General features: G+C 41.4%; 1 protein-coding gene across 1 annotated transcript in view; it reads left to right on the top strand.

Moving 5' to 3' along the window:
* GPR137B (G protein-coupled receptor 137B) overlaps nucleotides 1-26,433 on the top strand; it is a 77,468-nt gene that overhangs the window by 36,302 nt on the left and 14,733 nt on the right. The window contains exons 3-5 of the mRNA XM_010384666.2: nucleotides 2,395-2,617; nucleotides 3,713-3,862; nucleotides 8,023-8,151. Of these exons, the coding sequence (XP_010382968.1) occupies nucleotides 2,395-2,617; nucleotides 3,713-3,862; nucleotides 8,023-8,151 (502 nt within the window). The remainder of the gene's footprint in view (nucleotides 1-2,394; nucleotides 2,618-3,712; nucleotides 3,863-8,022; nucleotides 8,152-26,433) is intronic.

Here is a 26,433-nt window from a genome sequence, read left to right on the forward strand (position 1 = left end):
TTGGGGGGTGGGGGGTGCTGTTCCCATCCCACTGCAGCCATGCTGGGGTGGCGGCTCCCCTCCTGCATGTCCGACTTGCTCATCTGTCTGATGCAAGTATTTTATCGCTCCTCCAGGGCACACACGTTCCTTACCGTGGCACCTTCCTGCCCCCCTGAGCTCTTGGAGGCCCGGGCCGCCTCGTTTTCATCCCACTCTCTCAGCATGAGCCTGATGAGCAGCCAGCCCCCAGCACAGGGCTGTGCAGCGAGAAGCCTGCAGTCCTTTCTGCCTCCCCAGAAAGTTGTTTAATTCCCCTATGATGGGTCATTTCCCCACTAGCCAGGGGAAGACGTAGCAGCTGCTGTGCTAGAGCATTCATAGGAAATAAAAGGGCAGCTCTTGAGAGCTGATGTCATGCTTTTTGGACTGACTCCTTCTTCCCTCTCTCTTAAGCCTTCTTCATGGAGACCCTGCCACCTACAGCGTGGATGGAGAGAGTGGAAATGGAGAGTCTCATTTTCCACGGGACTTTCTGTCTAGGGAGACGCAGGCATTGATCAGATGGTCGCCCGTCTGTTTTGTTATAAACTGTGATGAGTCTGTGAAGTTAAAATACAGGGGACCAGGAGAGCAGATGTCAGAGAAACCTGACTGCCTGTGTACCCATGGTGTGTGTGCATGCATGGAGGTACAGGGAGAGTCGGGGTGTGTTTGCTGCAGTGCTGTTTGAGCTAAGATCTAGAGGATGAGCGGGAGCCGGGTAGACAAAGTTCTTTGGTAGAACTGGGTTCTGAAAGTTATGTGAGAGATTTTGCCAGTGGGTAGTACATTATTAATTACAAGACATAAAATGCCATTCAGATTAGCCTGAGTAAGTGGGGGTTGTTATGTCACACTGGACTCTGAAGGCAGGAAATAAAACTGCAGCTGGGCATGGACCTGGGTGGGCTGGAACCAAGGTCTCTTTGGCCCATACCCTCTGCTCCTCTCTCTTTTTCTCTGTCTGCCTCTTTCTCTTCTACCCCCGTCTCTCCTTACCCACTCCCTCTCCCTACCCCCTCCCTCTCCCTACCCACTCCCTCATCATCAGTGGCATGTCTAGATCTGGGACTAGAATCCCAGTTTCCATGTCTGGGTTTTCCCATAGATTTTACACAGGTCACTTAGGAAATGTGTAGCTCTGAGAAACTACAGGTTAAAAATGGCCAATGAAGTAGAGTTTTGCGTTTCTGTGGCATGTTTTTTTTTTTTTTTTTTTTTTTTTTTTTGAGACTGAGTCTCGCTGTGTCACTCAGGCTAGAGTGCAATGGCGCGATCTCGGCTCACTGCAAGCTCCACCTCCCAGTTCAAGTGATTCTCCTGCCTTAGCCTCCTGAGTAGCTGGGATTACAAGTGCGTGCCATCACGCCCAGCTAATTTTTTGCATTTTTAGTAGAGATGGGGTTTCACCATGTTGGCCAGGCTGGTCTTGAACTCCTGACCTCAAGCAATCCGCCCACCTCGGCCTCCCAAAGTACTGGGATTATAGGCGTGAGCCACTGCACCCAGCCTGTGGCAGATTTTTAATCACATTAGTGAGTGCTCTCTGGACTCTATGTCAATAATGACTTTTGGGGGTAAAATGCGTTATACAAATTCATTATCTCATCTAATCCCCACAAAAGACCTATAAATAAGGTAGGTATTATGTAGTCTTATTTTCAAGTGATGGAACCAAGGCTCAGAGAGGTTGCATTTGGCCTAAGTTAATTCTGACAATGTGGAGTTGTCAGAATGCCTGTAAAACCCCGTCCCCAGCTGTGCTCTCCACTCTTCGCTGTGAGTAGGGAGCGCTCAGTGAGTGTCCACGCCAGCCAACGTGTGTGAGCTCTCAGTCCTCACAACATCCCACAGATAGGGAAAGTGGGGTTCAGAGAGGTAAAGGACCATCCAGAGCCACAATTTGGGGTCAGTTTGTAATTTGAATCTGGGAACGTCTACTGCCAAAGTCCAAGCTCTTTTTTTTTTTTGAGATGGAGTCTTGTTCTGTTCCCCAGGTTGGAGTGCAGTGATGCGATCTCGGCTCACTGCAAGCTCCGCCTCCCGGGTTCCTGCCATTCTCCTGCCTCAGCCTCCCGAGTAGCTGGGACTAGAGGCGCCCGCCACCACGCCCAGCTATTTTTTTATATTTTTAGTAGAGACAGGGTTTCACCGTGTTAGCCAGGATGGTCTTGATCTCCTGACCTCGTGATCTGCCTGCCTCGGCCTCCCAAAGTGCTGGGATTACAGGCAGGAGCCACCGCACCTGGCTGTCCAAGCTCTTAAATGTAACCTTTGGTGTGTCTGCTTCTAGCAGTTCACCAAAACACATCACAGTTTCCTTCTAGATGGACCTGGGATGGGCAGTTGACAAGTTTCTCTCATGCTTTCCAGGTTGCCCCTCTACCTGGCCTCCCTCTTCATCAGCCTTGTTTTCCTGTTGGTGAATTTAACCTGTGCTGTGCTGGTAAAGACGGGAAATTGGGAGAGGAAGGTTATCGTCTCCGTGCGAGTGGCCATTAATGACACACTGTTCGTGCTGTGTGCTGTCTCTCTCTCCATCTGTCTCTACAAAATCTCTAAGATGTCCTTAGCCAACATTTACTTGGAGTCCAAGGTAGGTGGAAATGTGGTCAAGATCCCTCCCATGAAACATGTTCTAAAAATAGTTTCCTGGTTTGCAAAAGTGCATTTTGATGAATTTTAGACTTGATTTTGCCTTGACTTTCTCTGTTTTATTGTGTCCCACACAGGGGCTACTCAAGGCTTTTTTTTTTTTTGAGATGGAGTCTCGCTCTGTTGCCCAGGCTGGAGTGCCGTGGCGTGGTCTTGGCTCAATGCAAGCTCTACCTCCCGAGTTCACACCATTCTCCTGCCTTAGCCTCCCGAGTAGCTGGGACTACAGGCACCTGCCACCACGCCTGGCTAATTTTTTGTATTTTTAGTAGAGACGGGATTTCACCGTGTTAGCCTGGATGGTCTTGATCTCCTGACCTCGTGAGCTCACCCCTGTGGCACACAAGCTAATAAAGCACTACTGGCAAAAGAAAATAGTATCTCAGATTTAGTTAATGACTGACTGTCTAATAACAGTACTCAAAAGCCGGTTTTAGTTTTTTGGTCATGTTAATTATCCGTTTTGAGCTAGGAGTCTTTTAACTGTCTTTGGAAATTGATAACTTCATAATGTGGGGCACAAATCACTGATGTCCACATAATTCCAAGCCCAAAGTCACATGAGGGCTCCTGTATTCCCAGCCTCCAAGACTCTGGACAGAGTTGTCCTGAGCTCTGCTCCAGCCATTGTCCCTCTGAGATTGTTTACTTGCCTCCTTGAGCCAGAGGCCCTGGCCCCGGGCTCACCTGCTGCGTGTAGAAGCCAAGAAGATCCTCTTGGAGCTGAGCAGCAGCCATTAGAGATTTAGCAAAGAAGCCATCTGACTTTCTTGCTCGTACACTCTAGGCCTCGGGAAAATGGTGCATATTTTAACCCCGTTAAAGGCATCTCCAAACCAAGTCCCAGGGTCCTTTTGAAGATACTTGAAATTGTAGGAAGAAGGAGTGTGAAAAGGACTCTGATGGAAGACCCAACGAGACCACAGTGCCCCGAGATCCCAAAGGGCTTTACCAGACTGATATCAGGCAGGGGCTGGGGAAGGGGCTGGTGTCTTGGACCTGGAGTGGCCCATACCTCCTGCTCCCTCTTTTCCAGGGCTCCTCCGTGTGTCAAGTGACTGCCATCGGTGTCACCGTAATACTGCTTTACACCTCTCGGGCCTGCTACAACCTGTTCATCCTGTCATTTTCTCAGAACAAGAGTGTCCATTCCTTTGATTACGACTGGTACAATGTATCAGACCAGGTCAGTGGGGGTGCTGAGGAGGTGTCACCTGACCAGGGACCACAGTTGACCCTTGGTATCCTCGAGGCACTGGTTCCAGGACTCCAGAAAATACCACAATCTCGATGCTCAAGTCCCTGATATAAAATGGTGTAGTATCTGCATGCAGCCTACACACATCCTTCTGTATGCTTTAAATTAATCTCTAGATGACTTACAATACCAAATACAACACAAATGCTATGTAAACAGTTGTTATACTACATTGTTTGAAAATGTCTATTTTTAATTGTTATTAGTATTTGTTATTTTCAAATATCTTTGATCTGCGGTTGGTTGAGTCCGCAGATGTGGAACCCACCAATATGGAGGGCCGACTGTATTTGCATTTCAGTGGTTCACATGGCAGAGAAGTACAGGCTCCTTGTTTCTGCTGGTGAATGACTGAGTGACCTTGAGAGGTCACTTCCCTGTGTGGCATCTGAACTCATCTGTCAGATGGGATCACAGCACCTGCCTCATTCCCTTTCACATGTCTTTTGAGAAAACCAGGAGATTACATATATGTGTGTATGTATCCACATACATGTGTACACACATACTTTTCACTCCATTCTACCTCTTAGGGCTCATGTTAAGCAGTACTTAATTTTTGTTTTTGTTTTTTTTTGTTTTTTTTTGAGACGGAGTTTTGCTCTTGTTGCCCAGGCTGGAGTGCAATGGTGCGACCTCAGCTCACTGCAACCTCTGCCTCCGAGGTTCAAGCGATTCTCCTGCCTCAGCCTCCAGAGTAGCTGGGATTACAGGCACCTGCTACCATACCTGGCTAATTTTTTGTATTTTTAGTAGAGATGGGGTTTCACCGTGTTGGCCAGGCTGGTCTCGAACTCCTGACCTCAGGTGATCCACCCGCCTCGGTCTCCCAAAGTGCTGGGATTACAGGCGTAAGCCACCGCGCCAGCCAGTACTTAATTTTTTTTTTTTTTTAACATGCTTCCATATAAATGTAAGATGGTATTATTAAAGGGTGACATTTGCAAAGATTAAGCAAATTGTATTCAGATTTCAGAAAATACATAGGACTGTGAAGTTATGAGAATGTTTTTTTTGTCATCATCCTCCTCAGGGAGAGAATGATTTTTAATAGAGTATGTACACGGCATTTGAGAAAATCTAGACAAAAGTGACTGAGGATATTAAAGTTTTAAAAAAGCTCATGGCACTAGTTGTTGCAGTATGATACTCCTTCTAAAAATGCATTCTATACATGTATAAGTGACGAGTCATAAAGCAAATGAACAAAGGTAATGAAATGTCATCTGCCATCCACACTCACAAAAACTCAAAACAATGAGAATGAACCACCATTCACTCATTTGACAAACAGCATTTTTTTTTCCCTTATCTTGGGCACTGAGAAAAATGCCAGGGATACAAAACCGAACAGACTCATTCCCTGCCCTTTGGGAGCTTTATGGTCCACTAAGGAAAAGAGACACACAGATTAGCCATTAACAGTAAAGAAATGTAACTTCCCTATTATAAATGTATTAGATTGATTTGCAGAGCTTCCTTAGCTTTTCCTGGAAAAGTATTGAATACCTAACCATCTATAAATGTGCTTCTAACATCTCAGCAGTGCTCAAACCCTCAGCTGCATGTAGATAGTGGAAGAAAGAATAAAATGATCATGATAAGCTAAACCTGTGAGGACAAGGGAAAATTGTGTTATAATTAGAAAGGATTAAAACCACATCTCTGAACCCAAACCAATATGACAAACACAGGATGGCAGAAAGCTGGGCAAGGCACTGCTAAGGGTGTGCACTATTTTGAGGAAATCAAGTATATGAAAATGTAAACTTTAAACAATGATTAATTAGAGACAAGTATAATACACAAGGGATTTGATTTTGTATTGTAGTAAAATATACATAACATTTTAATATTTGCTATTTTAACCTTTTTTTTTTTTTTTGAGATGGAGTCTCTCTCTGTCACCAGGCTGGAGTGCAGCAGTACAATCTCAGCTCACTGCAACCTCCACCTCCCGGGTTCAAACGATTCTTCTGCCTCAGCCTCCTGAGTAGCTGGGAATACAGGCGAGTGCCACCACGCCCGGCTAATTTTTTTGTGTTTTTAGTGGAGATGGGCCTTCACCGTATTGGCCAGGCTGGTCTTGAACTCCTGACCTCGTGATCCGCCCACCTCGGCCTCCCAAAGTGCTGGGATTACAGGCATGAGCCACCATTGCCTGGCCCGATTTTAACCATTTTTAAGTGTACAGTTCACTGGCATTAAGTACATTCAGTGTTGTGCAGCCATCATCACCATCCATCTCTAGAATTTTCTCATCTTCCTAAACTGAAACTCTGTATCCATTAAACAACAAAGATTTGGTTTTAACAAAATTACTTCAGTTTTTCTTTCATTTAAGAATGCATGGCTGCTCTGCCTATAAATTCTGTATATGGAGGAGTAGCCATTCTTTATTTCTGTACTTTCCTCATCTTGCTTTCACTTAAAAGCAACAAAAAAATTTATGGGTGGGTACAGTAGTCTGTAATCCTGGCATTTGGGAGGATCACTTGAGGCCAGAAGTTTGAGACCTCATCTCTACAAAAAATAAAAAATTAAAATTAAAAAATTAGCCAGGCATGTTGATGCACATCTGTAGTCCCAGCTGCTTGGGAGGATCACTTGAGCCCAGGAGCTGAAGGCTGTGGTGAGCTGTGATCACACCACTGCACTGTAGCCTGGGTGATGGAGCAAGACCCTGTCTCAAAACAAACAAACACACAAACAAACAAACAAAAATATATATATACATAAAATTTATAATTGCAATAGATTTAAAATATGACAATCTTTAAAATTCTTCTATTTTTATGGGATATTTATGGTTATCTAGATGTGTGTTGCCACCAAAATAATCTAGGAGTAAGCAAAACAAATGACCACAGTTGTATACCTTATTTGTGCAGAATCAAAAAAGAACACATGATTGAGATGTGATGTAGAGGAAGTAGGAGAGTGATTTTTCTGAAAGTAGCCTGAGTAGTTTTGGTTACCATGCTTTAAGTATGATGTTACAGAGAAGGCAAAATGGTTAAGTGTAGGTGTTTTGGGCCTTTTAAGGTACATTCTTTCTTTGAAACAATGGCCTTTCTGATATGGTTGCCCAAACCCAACCATGCACTTTCCTCACCAACCTTCTGTCTGTTCTGAAGAGAGAACACTGCTCCACCAAGCTCTCTGGCCATCTCACTCAGCCGCATACCAAACACCTTAGGCTCTGAGGATTGTTTTTCTAGACAAGCTAGCCTACAGTAGGTTTTTTTTTTTTTGAGACGGAGTCTTGCTCTGTCACCCAGGCTGGAGTGCAGTGGCCGGATCTCAGCTCACTGCAAGCTCCGCCTCCCGGGTTCACGCCATTCTCCTGCCTCAGCCTCCCGAGTAGCTGGGACTACAGGCGCCCGCCACCTCGCCCGGCTAGTTTTTTGTATTTTTTAGTAGAGACGGGGTTTCACCGTGTTAGCCAGGATGGTCTCCATCTCCTGACCTCACGATCCGCCCGTCTCGGCCTCCCAAAGTGCTGGGATTACAGGCTTGAGCCACCGCGCCCGGCCTACAGTAGGTTTTAAAGGGTAAACAACAGGATATGGTTTATGTGAAGAAAAGTTTGAGAGTTGACCTCTTTATCCTAGGGATGAGACTAAGGGATGATAGTTACATGCTGCTCTCAAGAATTTAGGAGGCGGCAGCATAACCTTCTCACTATTCAATTGTTGAAGAAAATCAGCTTAGATTTAAGTGAGAGTGTGAATTTGGACTTAAGAGTTTTGGGGGCATGAAGTATTAAAACATCATAGGTTAGAAGTTTCTGTCTGAATATTTTGAAGAAGATAATCATTTATCCCATATGGTTTAAATAATCCCTGTCTGAGGTCTAGACCATTACTATTATCTGGTTTCAATGTGCATATTTTAAGAGAATGTACTATACTATATTTTAATACTTTAAATAGAAATATTAACATAGTATATTCTATAGTACATTCTAAAATATAGGGGAATGAATTGTACTATAGTATTAGAATTATTCTCTGTTCACGTTAGAAGGAATCAAATTGATTTCCTCTTGCCTTGGTCTAATGACTCTCCCTCTCTCTTTCTAACAGGCAGATTTGAAGAATCAGCTAGGAGATGCTGGATACGTATTATTTGGAGTGGTGCTATTTGTTTGGGAACTCTTACCTACCACCTTAGTAGTTTATTTCTTCCGAGTTAGAAATCCTACAAAGGACCTTGTAAGTAAACCATTTTATATTTGTAAGAAAATATCTCCTGATTGTGATCATGAAACCTGCAATTAGAACTTTTTCTTCACTTTTCACTAGAGAAGAGGGCCTCTTCCACTCTGTGGTGGTATGAAAAGTTTCCTTGACTATTTTATTGAGACATTCATTTCCCTTATTTTTTGAGGGAAAATGTTTTTCAGCTTAGTTTTATTTTACAAAAGAAATGAAAGTATTATAAGTTGCATCTTAAGGCCTGGGGAAAGTGATTATTTTTTTAATGCAACATTGCCTCACTAGTATTTGAGACTTGGACTTGCTACACACCAAATACAGAAGCTTTTCTAATAGCAAAGGAAAATAGAGAATAGAGAAATAGAAATAGGAAATAGGAAATTCTCATAGGAAAGAGTATGCCAGATGGTGACTAGGGAATGGGAGGATAGGGCAATAAGAAACATTATTGCAAGGAATGCTACAGCTGCTTCCCTAGTTTGGTCACATTTCTGTTCAACCAACTTTATATAAATGTCTTTATGGGGACAGGACAGAAAATGCAAAACCAAGTAGCGTGAGAAACCACCTGGGAGCCTTGTTCTGTAAATTATTCCAACCACACAAACTAGTGGTAGCTTTTTGACTTACTGATCTATGAAACCCATAGAAAAAATACAGTGAGTGGATTTGGGGCAATGTGAGCAAAGGGCAGGTGGTGAGGAAGGCATAGATGAGTAACGTCCTCTAATAATTCACAATTCTTATTTTATACCCAGATGACTGACCTGTGTTTTATCTTGTTTTTGGAAGCCAGAGACATAGCCAGGCTTCAAACCAAGCAGTCTGGTTCCAGAGTCAGTGGTGGTGTTTCTGGTTTGTTTGTTTTGTTTTGTTTTGTTTGTGTTTTTTTTTTAGATGAAGTCTCACTCTGTTGCCCAAGCTGGAGTGTAGTGGCATGATCTTGGCTCACTGCAACCTCCGCCTCCCGGGTTCAAGCGATTCTCCTGCCTCAGCCTCCTGAGTAGCTGGGACTACAGATGCCCACCACCATACCCAGCTAATTTTTGTATTTTTAGTAGAGACAGGGTTTTACTATGTTGGCCATGCTGGTCTTGAACTCCTGACCTCAGGTGATCCACCTGCCTCGGCCTCCCAAAGTGCTGGGATTACAGGCGTAGGCCACCCCGCCTGTGTGAGTCCATGGTTTTAATCCCTGTGCTACGCTGTAGCCTTCTCTGGCATCATAAGGTTTTGAGAAGAAATTATATTCTTAATATATATGACCTAATAGTCCTATCTATAACTTCTGTAATTACATAGGAAAAAAGTCTAATATTCTTTTGTGAGGAAATCTATAACTTAACTCATACCCATCAACTTTAAAGGAATACACTGCAGATGGGGCATTTTTAAAAAATGTCATCTAACATTTTTATCCATAATTCATTTGGTGCAAACAGGTCTCTAAACTTGGCATCATTAGAGCCAAACTTCAGAGTCTAGGTAAGGAGATCGTTAAAGTGCGGCTCTTTACCATCCGTATCAGAATCCCTCAGGGCGCTTCGTGTAAATATTCTTAGGTCGTGTTGGAGACCCAGACCAGAATCTCTGCGGTAGATTCTGGGAATGTACATTTTTAATAAGCACTCCAAGTGGTCTGAATGAACTGTAAAGTTTGAGAATCTCTGTCCTTGTCCTTTTCTTTTTTGAGACAGGGGTCTTGCTCTGTCACCCAGGCTGGCGTACAGTGGCACAGTCACAGCTCACCTCAGCCTTGACCTCCTGGGCTTAAGCGATTCTCTCGCTTCAGTCTTGCATGTAGCTGGGATTACTTTCATGAGCCGTGTTGCCCAGGCTGGTCTCAAACTCCTGGCTTTTTTTTTTTCTTTTAAAAACGGCTTTATTGAGATGTAACTCACTTATGTAATTCACCCATTTCATGTGTATAATTCAGTGGTTTGGGGGATATTCACATACGTGCAGCCATCACCACAGCCAATTTTAGAACACTTTCATCATCTCAGAAGGAAACCCCATACTATCATCTGTCATTTCCCATTTCCTTTCTGTCCCTGACCTACTCCTGGACATAAGCCACTATAATCTCTTGTGTCTACAGATTTCCCTAGTCTCGACTTTCATTAGGAATGGAATCATATAGCATGTGGGGTTTTGTGACTGGCTTCTTTCACTTAGCAGAATGCTTTTCAGGATTCATCTACGTTGTAACATATATTTGTACTTAATTCCTTTTTATTGCCAAATAAATATTTCATTGTATGGACAGACCACATTTTGCTTACTCATTCATCCATTGATGGACATCACTGGGTTTCTTTTTTTAATACTTTAAGTTCTGGGGTACATGTGCAGAATGTGTAGTTTTGTTACATAGGTATACATGTGCTGTGGTGGTTTGCTGCACCCATCAACCCATCACCTACATTAGGTATTTCTCTTAATGCTCTCCCTCCCCTAGCTCCCCACCCCACGACAGGTCCTGGTGTGTGATGTTCCCCTCCCTGTGTCCATGTGTTCTCATTGTTCAATGAGAACATGCAGTGTTTGGTTTTCTGTTCTTGTGTTAACTTGCTGAGAATGATGGTTTCCAGCTTCATCCATGTCCCTGCAAAGGACATGAACTTATCCCTTTTTATGCTTGCATAGTACTCCATGGTGTATATGTGCCACATGTTCTTTATCCAGTCTATTATTGATGGACATTTGGGTTGGTTCCAAGTCTTTGCTATTGTGAACAGTGCTGCAATAAACATGCATGTGCATGTGTCTTTATAGTAGAATGATTTAGATTCCTTTGTGTATATACCCAGTAATGGGATTGCTGGGTCAAATGGTATTTCTAGTTCTAGATCCTTGAGGAATCACCACATTGTCTTCCACAATGGTTGAACTAATTTACACTACAACCAACAGTGTAAAAGCGTTCCTGTTTCTCCATGTCCTCTGCAGTATCTGTTGGATCGCCATTCTAACTGGTGTGATGGTATCTCATTGTGGTTTTGATTTGCATTTCTCTAACGACCAGTGATGAGCATTTTTTCATATGTTTGTTGGCTGCATAAATGTCTTCTTTTGAGAAGTGTCTGTTCATATCCTTTGCCCACTTTTTGATGGGTTGTTTTTTTCTTGTAAATTTAAGTTCTTTGTAGATTCTGGATATTAGCCCTTTGTCAGGTGGATAGATCGCAAAAATTTTCTCCCATTCTATAGGCTGCCTGTTCGCTCTAATAATAGTTTCTTTTGCTGTGCAGAAACTCTTTAATTTAATTAGATCCCATTTGTCAATTTTGGCTTTTGTTGCCATTGCTTTTGGTGTTTTAGAATGAAGTCTTTGCCCATGCCTATGTCCTGAATAGTATTGCCTAGGTTTTCTTCTTGGATTTTTATGGTTTTAGGTCTTACGTTTAACTCTTTAAACCATCCTGAGTTAATTTTTGTATAAGGTGTAAGGAAGGGGTTCAGTTTCAGTTTTTTGCATATGGCTACCTAGTTTTCCCAACACCATTTATTAAATAGGGAATCCTTTCCCCATTGCTTGTTTGTGTCAGGTTTGTCAAAGATCAGATGGTTGTAGATGTGTGGTGTTATTTCTGAGGCTTCTGTTCTGTTCCATTGGTCTATATATCTGTTTTGGTACCAGTACATTGCTATTTTGGTTACTGTAGCCTTGTAGTATAGTTTGAAGTCAGGTAGCGTGATGCCTCCAGCTTTGTTCTTTTTGCTTAGTATTGTCTTGGCTATGCGGGCTCTTTTTTGGTTCCATATGAAGTTCAAAGTAGTTTTTCCCAATTCTGTTAAGAAAGTCAATGGTAGCTTAATGGGAATAGCATTGAATCTATAAATTACTTTGGGCAGTATGGCCATTTTCATGACATTGATTCTTCCTATCCAGGAGCATGGAATGTTTTTCCATTTGTTTGTATCCTCCAATTTCCTTGAGCAGTGGTTTGTAGTTCTCCTTGAAGAGGTCTTTCACATCCCTTGTAAGTTGTATTTCTAGGTATTTTATTATTTTAGTAGCAATTGTGAATGGGAGTTCACTCATGATTTGGCTGTTTGTCTGTTATTGGTATGTAGGAATGCTTGTGATTTTTGCATATTGATTTTGTATCCTGAGACTTTGCTGAAGTTGCTTGTCAGCTTAAGGAGATTTTGGGCTGAGACAATGGGGTTTTCTAAATATATGGTCATGTCATCTGCAAACAGAGACAATTTGACTTCCTCTTTTCCTATTTGAATACCCTTTATTTCTTTCTCTTGCCTGATTGCCCTGGCCAGAACTTCTAATACTATGTTGAATAGGAGTGGTAAGAGAGGGCATCCTTGTGCCAGTTTTCAAAGGGAATGCTTCCAGTTTTTGCCCATTCAGTATGATATTGGCTGTGGGTTTGTCATAAATAGATATTATTTTAAGATACGTTCCATCAATACCTAGTTTATGGAGTTTTTAGCATGAAGGGGTGTTGAATTTTGCTGAATGAAGGTCTGCATCTATTGAGTTAATCATGTGGCTTTTGTCATTGGTTCTGTTTATGTGATGGATTATGTTTGTTGATTTGTATATGTTGTACCAACCTTGTATCCCAGATATGAAGCTGACTTGATCGTGGTGGATAAGCTTTTTGATGTGCTGCTAGATTATGTTTGCCAGTATTTTATTGAGGATTTTTGCATCGATGTTCATCAGGGATATTGGTCTGAAATTTTCTTTTTTGTGTGTGTGTGTCTCTGCCAGGTTTTGTTATCAGGGTGATGCTGGCCTCATTAAAATGAGTTAGGGAGGATTCCCTCTTTTTCTGTTATTTAGAATGGTTTCAGAAGGAACGGTACCAACTCCTTTTTGTATCTCTGGTAGAATTCGGCTGTGAATCTTTCTGGTCCTGGACTTTTTTTGGTTGGTAGGTTATTAATTACTGCCTCAATTTCAGAACTTGTTATTGGTCTATTCAGGGATTCAGCTTCTTCCTGGTTTAGACTTGGGAGGGTATATGTGTCCAGGAATTTATCCATTTCTTCTCGATTTTCTAGTTGATTTGCGTAGATGTGTTTATAGTATTCTTTGATGGTAGTTTGTATTTCTGTGGGATCAGTAGTGATATATCAGTAGTGATATCCCCTATATCATTTTTTTATTGTGTCTATTTGATTCTTCTCTCTTTTCTTCTTTATTAGTCTGGCTAGTGGTCTATTTTGTTGATCTTTTCAAAAAACCCAGCTCCTGGAAGGGTTTTTCATGTCTCAATCTCCTTTAGCTCTGCTCTGATCTTAGTTATTTCTTCTGCTAGCTTTTGAATGTGTTTGCTCTTGCTTCTCTAGTTCTTTTAATTGTGATGTTAGGGTGTCAATTGTAGATCTTTCCTGCTTTCTTTTGTGGGCATTTTGTGCTATAAATTTCCCTTTACACACTGCTTTAAGTGTGTCCCAGAGATTCTGGTACATTGTGTCTTTTTCTCACTGGTTTCAAAGAAGATCTTTATTTCTGCCTTAATTTTGTTATTTACCCAGTAGTCATTCAGGAGCAGGTTGTTCAGTTTCCATGTAGTTGTGCGGTTATGAGTGAGTTTCTTAATCCTGAGTTCTAATTTGATTGCACTGTGGTCTGAAAGACTGTTATGATTTCCGTTCTTTTGCATTTGCTGAGGAGTGTTTTACTTCCAATTTTATGTGGTCAATTTTAGAATAAATGAGATGAGGTGCTGAGAAGAATGTATATTCTGTTAATTTGGGGTAGAGAGTTCTGTAGACATCTATTAGGTCCACTTGGTCTAGAGTTGAGTTCAAGTCCTGAATATCCTTAATTTTATGTCTCGTTGATCTAATATTGACAGTGGGGTGTTAAAGTCTCCCACTATTGTTGTGTGGGAGTCTTAAGTGTCTTTGTAGGTCTCTAAGAACTTGCTTTATGAATCTGGGTGCTCCTGTATTGGATGCATATATATTTAGGATAGTTAGCTCTTCTTGTTGCATTGATCCCTTTACCATTATGTAACAGCCTTGTCTCTTTTGATCTTTGTTGGTTTAAAGTCTATTTTATCAGAGATTAGGATTGAAATTCCTGCTTGCCTTTTTTTTTTTTTTTTTTTTTTTTTTTTTTTTTTTTTTTTTTTTTTTTGCTTTCCATTTGCTTGGTAAGTATTCCTCCATCCCTTTAGTTTGAGCCTATATGTGTCTTTTCACGTGAGATGGGTCTCCTGAATACAGCATACTGATAGGTCTTGACTCTTTATCCAGTGTGCCAGTTTGTGTCTTTTAATTGGGGCGTTTAGTCCATTTACATTTAAGGTTAATATTGTTATGTGTGAATTTGATCCTGACATTATGATGCTAGCTAGTTATTTTGCCCGTTAGTTGATGCAGTTTCTTCATAGTGTTGATGGTCTTTACAATTTGGTATGTTTTTGCAGTGGCTGGTACCGGTTGTTCCTTTCCATATTTAGTGCTTCCTTCAGGAGCTCTTGTAAGGCAGGCCTGGTGGTGACAAAATCTCTCAGCATTTGCTTGTCTGTAATGGATTTTATTTCTCCTTTACTTATGAAGCTTAGTTTGGCTGGATATGAAATTCTGAGTTGAAAATTCTTTTCTTTAAGAATGTTGAATATTGGCCCCTACTCTCTTCTGGCTTGTAGGGTTTCTGCAGAGAGATCTGCTGTTAGTCTGATAGGCTTCCCTTTGTGGGTAACCCAACCTTTCTCTCTGGCTGCCCTTAACATTTTTTCCTTTGTTTAAACCTAGGTGATTCTGATGATTATGTATCTTGGGGTTGTTCTTCTCTAGGAGTATCTTTGAGGTGTTCTCTGTATATCCTGAATTTAAATATTGGCCTGTCTTGCTAGGTTGGGGAAGTTCTCCTGGATAATATCCTGAAGAGTGTTTTCCAACTTGGTTCCATTCTCCACATCACGTTCAGGTACATCAATCAAATGTAGATTTGGTCTTTTCACATAGTTCCATATTTCTTAGAGACTTTGTTCATTTCTTTTTATTCTTTTTTCTCTAATCTTGTCTTCTCACTTTATTTCATTAAGTTGATCTTCAGTCTCATATCCTTTCTTCCACTTGATCAATTCAGCTCTTGATACTTGTGTATGGTTCATGAAGTTCTTGTGCTGTGTTTTTCAGCTCCATAAGGTTATTTATATTCTTCTCTAAACTCGTTATTGTTGTTAGCAGTTCATCTAACCTTTTTTCAAGGTTCTTAGCGTCCTTGCATTGGGTTAGAACATGCTTCTTTAGCTCGGAGGAGTTTGTTATTACCCACCTTCTGAAGCCTACTTCTGTCAGTTCATCAAATTCATTCTCCGTCCAGTTTTGTTCCCTTGTTGGCGAGTTGTGATCCTTTGGAAGAGAAGCAGCATTCTGGTTTTTGGAATTTTCAGCCTTTTTGTGCTGATTTCTCCCCATCTTTGTGGATTTATCTACCTTTGGTCTTTGATGTTGGTAACCTTTGGATGGGGTCTCTGAGTGGACATGATCTTCCTTTCTGATGTTAGTTTTCCTTCTAACGGTCAGGTCCCTCTGCTGCACGTCTGCTGGAGGTCCACTCCAGACCCTGTTTGCCTGGGTATCACCAGCAGAGGCTGCAGAACAGCAAAGATTGCTGTCTGTTCTTTCCTCTGAGAAGCTTTGTCCCAGGGGGGCACCTGCCAGATGCCAGCCAGAGCTCTCCTGTATGAGGTGTCTGTCAGCCCCTACTGGGAGGTATCTCCCAGTCAGGATACACAGTGGTCATCAACCCACTTCAGGAGGCAGTCTTACCCTTAGCAGAGCTTGAACGCAGTGCTGGGAGATCTTCTTCTCTCTTCAGAGCCACCAGACAGGGACACTTAAGTCTGCTGAAGCTGTGCCCACACCTGCCCCTTCCCCCAGGTGTTCTGTCCCAGGAGATGGGGGTTTTATCTATAAGTCCCTGACTGGGGCTGCTGCCTTTTTTTCAGAGATGCCCTGCCCAGAGAGGAGAAATCTAGCAGTCTGGCCAGAGTGGCCTTGCTGAGCTGCTGTGGGCTCCGCCCAGTTCGAACTTCCCAGAGACTTTGTTTATACTGTGAGGGTAAAACCGCCTAGTCAAGCCTCAGTAATGGTGGACACCCCTTCCCATACCAAGCTCGAGTATCCCAGGTCAACCTCAGACTGCTGCTGTGCTGGCAGCGAGAATTTCAAACCAGTGGATCTTAGTTTGCTGGGCTCCATGGACGTGGGACCTGCCGAGCAAGACTACTTGGCTCCCTGGCTTCAGCCCCCTTTCCAGGGGAGAGAACGGTTCTGTCTCGCTGGTGTTCCAGGTGCCACTGGGGTATGGGGGAAAAAAACAAAAACAAAACAAAAAAAACCTCCTGCAACTAGTTCAGTGTCTGCCTAAACGGCTGCCCAGTTTTGTGCTTGAAACCCAGGGCCCTGGTGGGGTAGGCACCGGAGGGCATCTCCTGGTCTGCGGGTTGTGAAGACCATGGGAAAAGCACAGTATCTGGGCTGGAGTGTGCACGGTTCCTTAGGCGCAGTCCCTCACGGCTTCCCTTGGGTAGGGGGGAAAATACCCCGACCTCTTGCGCTTCCTGGTTGAGACAACACCCTACCCTGCTTTGGCTCGCCGTTTGTGAGCTGCACCCACCGTCCAACCAGTCCCAGTGAGAAGAACCAGATACCTCAGTTGGAGATGCAGAAATCACCCACCTTCTGCATCGATCTTGCTGGGAGCTGCAGACTGGAGCTGTTTCTATTCGGCCATCTAATATGTGATACGTTTTTATTCCTGTATGACATCACTGGTTTTAAGGAATTTTAAGTTCTCCTTCTTTTTATCATTTCATTTCAAGTTATTCTTTTTTCTTTTTTGGATACAGAGTCTGGCTCTGTCACCCAGGCTGGAGTAGAGTGGGGTGATCTCGGCTCACTGCAACCTCTGCCTCCCAGGTTCAAGTGATTCTCCTGCCTCAGACTCCCAGATAGCTGGGATTACAGGCACCCACCACCATGCCTGGCTAATTTTTGTATTTTTTAGTAGAGATGGAGTTTCATTATGTTGGCCAGGCTGGTCTTGAACTCCTGAACTCAGGCGATCCACCTGCCTTGGCCTCCCAAAGTGCTGGGATTACAGGTGTGAGTCACTGCGCCTGGACTAGAATTTCAAGCTTCTTGACAACCCACATCAAGAAGCTTGAAATGACAAAAGGACACATTGAAGGAAACCACTTGTGGATATGAGTGGACATTTGGGTCATTTCCACCGTTTGGCTATGATGAATAAGGCTTTTATAAACATTTGTGTACAAGTTTCTGTGTGAACATACGTTTTCATTTCTCTTGGGTATATTCTTAGGAGTGGAATTGCTGGGTCATTTGGTATTTCTGAGTGTCACTTTCTGAAAAAGTGTCAGACTATTTTCCACAAAGGCAGCACCATTTTACATTCTCACCAGCAGTGTATGAAGGTTCTGATTCCTCCACGCTCCTAGCACTTGTTATCTGACCTTTTGATTCTAGATATCCTAATGGGTATTAAATGATATCTCCTTTTGGCTTCTGATGTGTATTTCTCTGTTGACTAAGTCGAGGATCTTTTTGTGTGCTTAGTGGTCATTTGTTTATCTTCTTTGGAGAAATGTCTATTCACATCCTTTGTCCATTTTTAAACTGGGTTGTCTTTTTATTATTGAGCTGTAAGAGTTCTTTATATGTTTTAAATATACTCTAAGTCCCTTGTCAGGTATATGATTTGCACATATTTTCTCTCATTCTGTAGCTGTCTTTTCACTTTCTTTTTTTTTTTTTTTTTTTTTTTGAGACGGAGTCTCGCTCTGTCGCCCAGGCTGGAGTGCAGTGGCAGGATCTCAGCTCACTGCAAGCTCCGCCTCCCGGGTTTACACCATTCTCCTGCCTCAGCCTCCCGAGTAGCTGGGACTACAGGCGCCCGCCACCTCACCCGGCTAGTTTTTTTTTTTGTATTTTTTAGTAGAGACGGGGTTTCACCGTGTTAGCCAGGATGGTCTCAATCTCCTGACCTTGTGATCCGCCCGTCTCGGCCTCCCTAAGTGCTGGGATTACAGGCTTGAGCCACCGCGCCCGGCCTCTTTTCACTTTCTTGATTGGTATTCTTTGAAGCACAAAAGCTTTTAATTTTGTCCACTGTATTTATCTTTTGTTGCTCGTGTTCTGGTGTCATACCCAAGAACCCTTTGCCACATCCTATACCGATGGTCCCAGATTTACAACAGTTCAACTTACAATTTTTCAACTTTACAGATGGTGTGAAAGCAGGACATACTCAGTAGAAACTATAATTGAAATTTTGAATATTTAAATATTTTCCTGGGCTAACAATATGGGTTATGATAATCTCTCAAGATGTATAGGGCAGCGAGGCACACCTCTCAGTCAGCCATGCGATCATAGGGGTCAAAAACCAGTACTCTATGGTGTGTATTTTTTATTTGTTTTCAACTTACAATGAGTTTATCAGAATGTAACCTCATCACAATTTGAGAAGCATCTGTATTTGCCCCTGAAAACTTACCCCTATATTTTCTTCTAAGAGTTTTGTAGTTTTTGTTCTTACATTTGGTCTTTAGTCCATTTTATTTTTTGTATATGGTGTGAGATAAGGATCCAACTTCATTCTTTTGCACGTGGCTCATAGGTATTCTTAAACTATTAGAAATAGTAAATTTTAAGGCAATCCACCTTGTGTTAGTTCCACTTTGCTCCTTGTTTGGCTACATTAATCTTAGCAAAGCAGGAATTCACATTTAGATAGCCATCCTGTGGCCACCTCTGTTCATGTTCTATTAACTTTTAAATAGATCACTGATGATAAGTACAAGGATGTCAAAACATATGCCTGATTTGGTGTGCCATATAATCTAGTTCTGATCTTGTTTATTTAAAATCTTTCCTGACAAAGACAACTTTACTTTTTAGAAGCTGCCAGCAGAAAAGGCTTTTCAAACCCCAACAGTCATCCTAGGGCAGCTGTGATCTTGAAAACTGGCAGCGACCTCTAGGGTGTACCTGAGACCAGTCATTGGAAATTTTTTGAGAAGTAAACTCAGTTTGGGGGCAGAAACAGGATGAAATGATTATAGAGGCAGGAAATGGAAATGGGATGAGAAATCCCCCCCAAATGATTTCACCATTGTCATGAATGCCTTCATGATTTATATCCAAATTGAACTATCTACTTTATTGGCTAATTTGGGTATCACCTGGCTTTTAAAAAAATTTTTGTGGGTAGATAATAGGTGTGTGTGTACATTTATGGAGTACATGAGATGTTTTGATACAGGCATGCAATGTGAAATAATCACATCATGGAGACTGGTATCTCCATCCCAAGCATTTATCCTTTGTGTTACAAATAATCCAATCATACTATTTTAAAATGTACAGTTATTATCGACTATAGTCACCCTGTTGTTAGTGCTATCAAACAGTAAGTCCTATTCATTCATTCAAATTTTTTTTTTTAACCCATTAACCATCCTCTCTACCCCATGCCACTACCCTTCCCAGCCTCTGGCAACCATCCTTCTCCTCTCTGTGTCCATGAGTTTAATTGTTTGACTTTAGATCCCACGAATAAGTGAGAACATGTGATGTTTGTCTTTCTGTGTCTGGCTTATTTCACTTAACATAATCATCTCCAGTTTATCCATGTTGTCCCAAATTACTGGATTTCATTCTTTTTTATGGCTGAATAGTACTCCATTCTATATATATTCCACATTTTCTTTATCCAGTCATCTGTTGATGGACACTTAGGGTGCTTCCAAAGCTTAGCTGTTGTGAACAGTGCTGCAGCAAACATGGGAGCACAGATATCTCTTCAATATACTGATTTCCCTTCTTTTGGGTAGACACCAGCAGTGGGATTGCTGGATCATGTGGTAGCTCAATGTTTAGTTTTTTTGAGGAACTGCCAAACTGTTCTCCATAGTGGTTGTACTAATATACATTCCTGCCAACAGTGTTCAAGGGTTCCCTTTTCTCCACATCCTTGCCAGCATTTGTTACTGCCTTTTAGATATAAGCCATTTTAACTGCGGTGTGGTAATATCTCACTGTAGTTTTGATTTGCATTTCTCTGATGTTCAGTGATAGTTTTTCATAAGCCTGTTTCTTGCCATTTGTATGCCATCTTTTGAGAAATGTCTGTTCAAATCTTTTGCCCATTTTTTATTTTGATTACTACACCTTTTCCTATATATTCTGGTTATTAATCCCTTGTTAGATGGATAGTTTGCAAATATTTTCTCCCATTCTGTAGGTTGTCTCGACTTTGTTGTTTCTTTTACTGTGCAAAAGCTTTTAACTTGATACGATCCTATTTTTCCATTTTGCTTTGGTTGCCTGTGCTTGTAGGGTATTGCTCATGAATTCATTTATTTTTATTTTTATTTATTTTTGAGATGGAGCTTTGCTTTGTTGCCCAGGCTAGAGTACAGTAGCGTGATCTTGGATCACTGCAATCTTTGCTTTCTGGGTTCAAGTGATTCTCCTGTGTCAGCCTCCCGAGTAGCTGGGACTATAGGCATGAGCTACCACACCCAGAGAATTTTTGTATTTTTAGTAGAGATGGGGTTTCACCGTGTTGGCCAGGCTGGTCTCGAACTCCTGACCTCAAGTCATCCACCTGCCTCACCCTCCCAAAGTGCTGGGATTACAGGCGTGAGCCACTATGCATGGCCAAGAATTATCTTTTTTTTACATTTTAATCTTAATTTCAAAGGTTTTTGGGGAATAGGTGGTGTTTAGTCACATGGAAAAGTTGTTTAGTGGTGACTACTGAGATTTTGGTGCACCCAGCACCTTAGCATTGTACACTGTACCCAATGCGTCGTCTTTAATCCCTTGCCCCCTTCCACCCTTCCCCCAGGTCCCCAAGTCCATTATATCGCTCTTATCCCTTTGTGTTTTCATAGCTCAGCTCCTGCTTATAAGTGAGAACATATGATGTTTGGTTTTCCATTCCTGAGAGTTATTTCACTTAGAATAATGGTCTTCAACTCCATCCAGGTTGCTGTGGATGCTATTTCATTCCTTTTTATGGCTGAGTTGTATTCCATGGTGTGTGTGTGTGTGTATATATACGCACACACACCATTTTTCTTTTTTTCTTTTTTTTTTTTTTTTGAGACGGAGTCTTGCTCTGTCACCCAGGCTGGAGTGCTGTGGCCGGATCTCAGCTCACTGCGAGCTCCGCCTCCCGGGTTCAGGCCATTCTCCTGTCTCAGCCTCCCGAGTAGCTGGGACTACAGGCGCCGCCACGTCGCCCGGCTAGTTTTTTTTTTTTGTAGTTTTTAGTAGAGACGGGGTTTCACCGTGTTAGCCAGGATGGTCTCGATCTCCTGACCTCGTGATCCGCCCGTCTCGGCCTCCCAAAGTGCTGGGATTACAGGCTTGAGCCACCGCGTCCGGCCACCATTTTTCTTTATCCACTAGTTGGTTGATGGGCATTTAGGCTGGTTCCATATTTTTGTATATTTGGAATTGTGGATTGTGCGGCTATAAACATGCCTGCGCAAGTGTCTTTTTCATATAATGACTCCTTTACCTCTGGGTAGATACCCAGTAAGTGGGATTGCTGGATCAAATGGTAGTTCCACTTGTAGTTCTTTAAGGAATCTCCATACTGTTTTCCAGTTTACATTCCCACCAGCAGTATAAAAGTGTTCTTTTTTACTACATCCATGCCAACATGTTATTTTTTTTATTTTTGAATTATGGTCATTCTTGCAGGAGTAAGGGGGCATCTCATTGTGGTTTTGGTTTGCATCCCCCTGATAATTAGTGATGTTGAGGATTTTTTCGTGTTTCTTGGCCATTTGGATATCTTCTTTTGAGAATTGTCTCTTCATGTCCTTAGCCCACTTTTGGATGGGATTAGTTTTTGTTTTGTTTTTTTTCTTGCTGATATGTTTGAGTTCCTTGAAGATTTTGGATATTAGTCCTTTGTTGGATGCATAGTCTGAGAATATTTTCTCCTACTCTATGACTTGTCTGTTTACTGTGCTGATTATTTCCTTTGCATTACAGAAGACTTTTTGTTTAATTAGGTCCCATGTATTTTTCTTTGTTTTTGTTGTATTTGCTTTTGGATTCTTGGTCATGATCTCTTTGCCTAAGACAACGTCTAGAAGAGTTTTTCTGATGCTATCTTCTAGAATTTTTATGGTTTCAGGCTTTAGATTTAAGTCTTTGATCCATCTTGAGTTGATTTTTATATACAGTGAGAGATGAGGATCCAGCTTCATTGTTCTACATGTGGCTTGCCAATTAATTATCCCAGCACCGTTTGTTGAACAGGGTATCCTTTCCCCACTTTGTTATCTGTAAATATTTGGCTTTATTTCTGGGTTCTCTATTCATTTCCATCGGTCTACCTGCCTCAATCTGTCACCTAGGCTGGAGTGCCGTGGCGTAATCCCGGCTCATTGCAACCTCCACCTCCCAGGTTCAAGTGATTCTCCTGCCTCAGCCTCCTGAGTAGCTGGGATTACAGGCACCTGCCACCATGCCCAGCTAATTTTTGTATTTTTAGTAGAGATGAGGTTTCACTATGTTGACCAGGCTGATCTTAAACTCCTGACCCCAAGTGATCCACCCACCTCAGCCTCCCAAAGTGCTGGGATTACAGGCATGAGCCACTGAGCCTGGCCCTGCCTTCCTATTCTTATACCAGTACCATGCTGTTTTGGTAACTATTGCCTTGTAGTATAGTTGGAAGCTGGCTAATGTGATACCTCTGGATTTGTTCTTTTTGCTTAGTCTTGCTTTGGCTATGCAGGGTCTTTTTTGGTTCCATATGAATTTTAGAATTTTTTTCTATTTCTGTGAAGAATGATGACCTTTTTGTTTTTTTGAGACAGAGTCTTGCTCTGTCACCCAGCCTGGAGAGCAGTGGTGTGATATTGGCTCACTGCAATCTCTGCCTCCCAGGTTCAAGTAATTCTTGTGCCTCAGCCTCCAAAGTAGCTGTGATTACAGGTATGCACTACCACACCTGGCTAACTTTTATATTTTTTTAGTAGAGACGGGGTTTTGCCATGTTGTCCAGGCTGGTCTTGAACTACTGACCTCAAGTGATCTAACTGCCTGGCCTCCCAAAGTGTTGGGATTACAGGTGTGAGCCACTGCGTCCAGCCTGATGATGGTATCTTGATGGGAATTGCATTGAATTTGTAGATTGCTTTTGGCAGTATGGTCCCTTTCACAATATTGATTCTACCCATCTATGAGCATGGAGGATGTGTTTCCATTTGTTTGTGTCATCTATGATTTATTTTAGCAGTGTTTTGTAGTTTTCCTTGTAGAGAGCTTTCACCTCCTTGGTTAGGTATATTCCTAAGTATTTTGTTGTTGCAGCTGTTGTGAAAGGGGTTGAGTTCCTTATTTGATTCTCACCTTGGTCATTGTTGGTGATCTGTTTTAGGAGCTTTTAGGATACGTCTTTAGGGTTTTCTAGGTATACGATCATATCATTGGTGAACAGTGACAGTTTGACTTACTTTTTACTGGGTTGGATGCCCTCTCTTTCTGTTGTCTGATTGCTCTGGCTAAGGACTTCCAGTACTATGTTGAATAGAAGTGGTGAAAGAGGGCATCCTTGTCTTGTTCCATTTCTCAGGTGAAATGCTTTCAACTTTTCCTGATTCAGAATAATGTTGGCTGTGGGTTTGTCATAGATGGCTTTTATTACCTTGATGTATGTCCCTTCTATGCCAGTTTTGCTGAGGGCTTTAGTCCTAAAGAGATGCTGGATTTTTTCAAATGCTTTTTCTGCATCCATTAAGGTTATCATCTGATTTTTGTTTTTAATTCTGTTTATGTGATATAGCCCATTTATTGACTCAAACGTAAGTTAAACCATCCCTGCATCCCTGGTATGATCATGGTGGATTATCTTTCTGATATGCTGTTGGATTCAGTTAGCTATTAGCATTTTGTTGAGGATTTTTACATCTATGTTCATCAGGGATATTGGTCTGTAGTTTTGTTATGTCCTTTTCTGGTTTTGTTATTAGGATGATAGTGGTTTCATAGAATGATTAAGGGAGGATTCCCTCTTTCACTGTCTTTTGGAACAGTTTCAGTAAGATTGGTACCAATTCTTCTTTGAATATCTGATAGAAATTAGCTGTGAATCCACCTGGTCTTGGACTTTTTTTGTTGTTGGAAATGTTTTTATTGCTGTTTTGATCTTGCTAGTTGTTGCTGGTCTGTTCAGTTTGTTTCTTCCTGATTTATCTAGGAGGGTTGTATATTTTGATTTTCTAGTTTGTGTAAAGGTGTTCATAGTAACCTTGAATGATCTTTTGTATGTCTGTGGTATTGGTTGTAGTATCTCCCATTTTGTTTCTAATTGAGCTTACTTGGATCTTCTCTCTTGGTTAATCTCACTGATGGTCTATCGATTTGTTTATCTTTTCAAAGAATCAGCTTTCTTGTTTCATTTATCTTTTGTATTGCCATTTTGTTTCCATGTCATTTAGTTCTACTCTGATCTTTCTTATTTCTTTTCTTCTGCTGGGTTTGGGTTTGTTTGTTCTTGTTTCTCTAATTCCTTGAGGTGTGACCTTAGATTTTCTATTTGTGCTCTTCCAGACTTTTTTGATGTAGGCATTTAATGCTGTGAACTTTCCTCTCAGCCCCACTTTTGCTCTGCCTCAGAGGTTTTGGTAAGTTGTGTCATTATTATCATTCAGTTCTAAGAATTTAATTTCCATCTGGATTTCATTGTTGACCCCAAGATCATTCAGGAGCAGATTATTTAATTTCCATGCATTTATATAGTTTTGAGGGTTCCTTTTGGAGTTAATCTCCAATTTTATTCCACTGTGGTCTGAGAGGGTATTTGATATAATCTCAATTTTCTTAAATTTATTTAGATTCATTTCATGGCCTATCATATGGTCTATCTTGGACAGTGTTCTCTGTGCCAATGAAAAGAATGTATATTCTGCAGTTGTTGGGTAATTCGAATGTTCTGTAAGTATCTGTTAAGTCCATTTGTTCTAGGGTATAATTTAAGTCCATTGTTTCTTTGTTGACTTTCTGTCTTGATGGCTTGTCTAGTGCTGTCAGTGGAGTACTGAAGTACCCCACTATTGTGTTGCAATCTATCTCGTTTCTTAATGTCTAATAATTTTTATAAATTTGGGGGCTCCCATATTAGGTGCATATATATTTAGGATTGTGATATTTTCCTGTTGGACTGATCCTTTTATTGATATATAATGTCTCTCTTTGTCTTAACTGTTGATGCTTTAAAGTCTATTTTGTCTGATAAAAGAATAGCTACTCCTGCTTTTTGTTTTAATTTGCATGGAATCTTTTTCCACCCCTTTACCTTAAGTTTATGTGAGTCCTTATGCATTAGTTGAGTCTCTTGAAGACAGCAGATACTCGATTGGTGGATTTTTATCTATTCTCCCATTTTGTATCTTTTAAGTGGAGCATTTAGGCCATTTACACTCAACATTAGTATTGAGATGTGAGACTGTTTTATTCATCATGCCACTTGTTGCCTGATACTTTTTTTCTTTTTCATTGTTTTATAGGCCTGGTGAGACTTATGCTTAAGGAGGTTCTATTTTGGTGTATTTTGAGGTTTTGTTTCAAATATTAGAACTACTTTTAGCATTTCTTGTAGTGCTGGCTTGGTAGTGGTAAATTCTGAGCATTTTGTGGTCTAAAGACTTTGTATCTTTTCCTTCATTTATGAAGCTTAGTTTTGCTGGATACAAAATTCTTGGCTGACAACTATTTTGTTTGAAGAGGCTAAAGATAGGACCCCAATCCCTTCTGGCTTGTGGGGTTTCTGCTGAGAAATCTGCTGTTAAACAGCTCTTAAGATTCTTTCCTTTGCCTTTAGATAACCTGATGACTGTGCCTGATTATCTTTTTGAAATTATTTTCCCAGGTGTTCTTTGAGCTTCTTATATTTGGATGTCTAGATCTCTAGTGAGGCCAGGGAAGTTTTCCTTGATTATTCCCTCAAATATGTTTCCCGAACTTTTAGAGTTCTCTTCATCCTCAGGAACACCAATTATTCTTACGTTTGGCCATGTAACATAATCACAAATTTCTTGGGAGGCTCTGTTCATTTTGTAAATTCTTTGTCTTTGTCGATTGGGTAAATTCAAAAGCCTTGTCTTCAAGTTCTGAAGTCCTTTCTTTTCTACATGATTCTGTTGTTGAAACTTTGCAGTGAATTTTGTATCCTCCAAGTGTGTCTTTGATTTCCACACGTTGTGATTGTTTTTTATTATATCTATTTCTCTGGAG

The sequence above is a fragment of the Rhinopithecus roxellana genome, chromosome 8 (genome assembly GCF_007565055.1).
Source record: "Rhinopithecus roxellana isolate Shanxi Qingling chromosome 8, ASM756505v1, whole genome shotgun sequence".
Lineage (NCBI taxonomy): Eukaryota > Metazoa > Chordata > Mammalia > Primates > Cercopithecidae > Rhinopithecus > Rhinopithecus roxellana.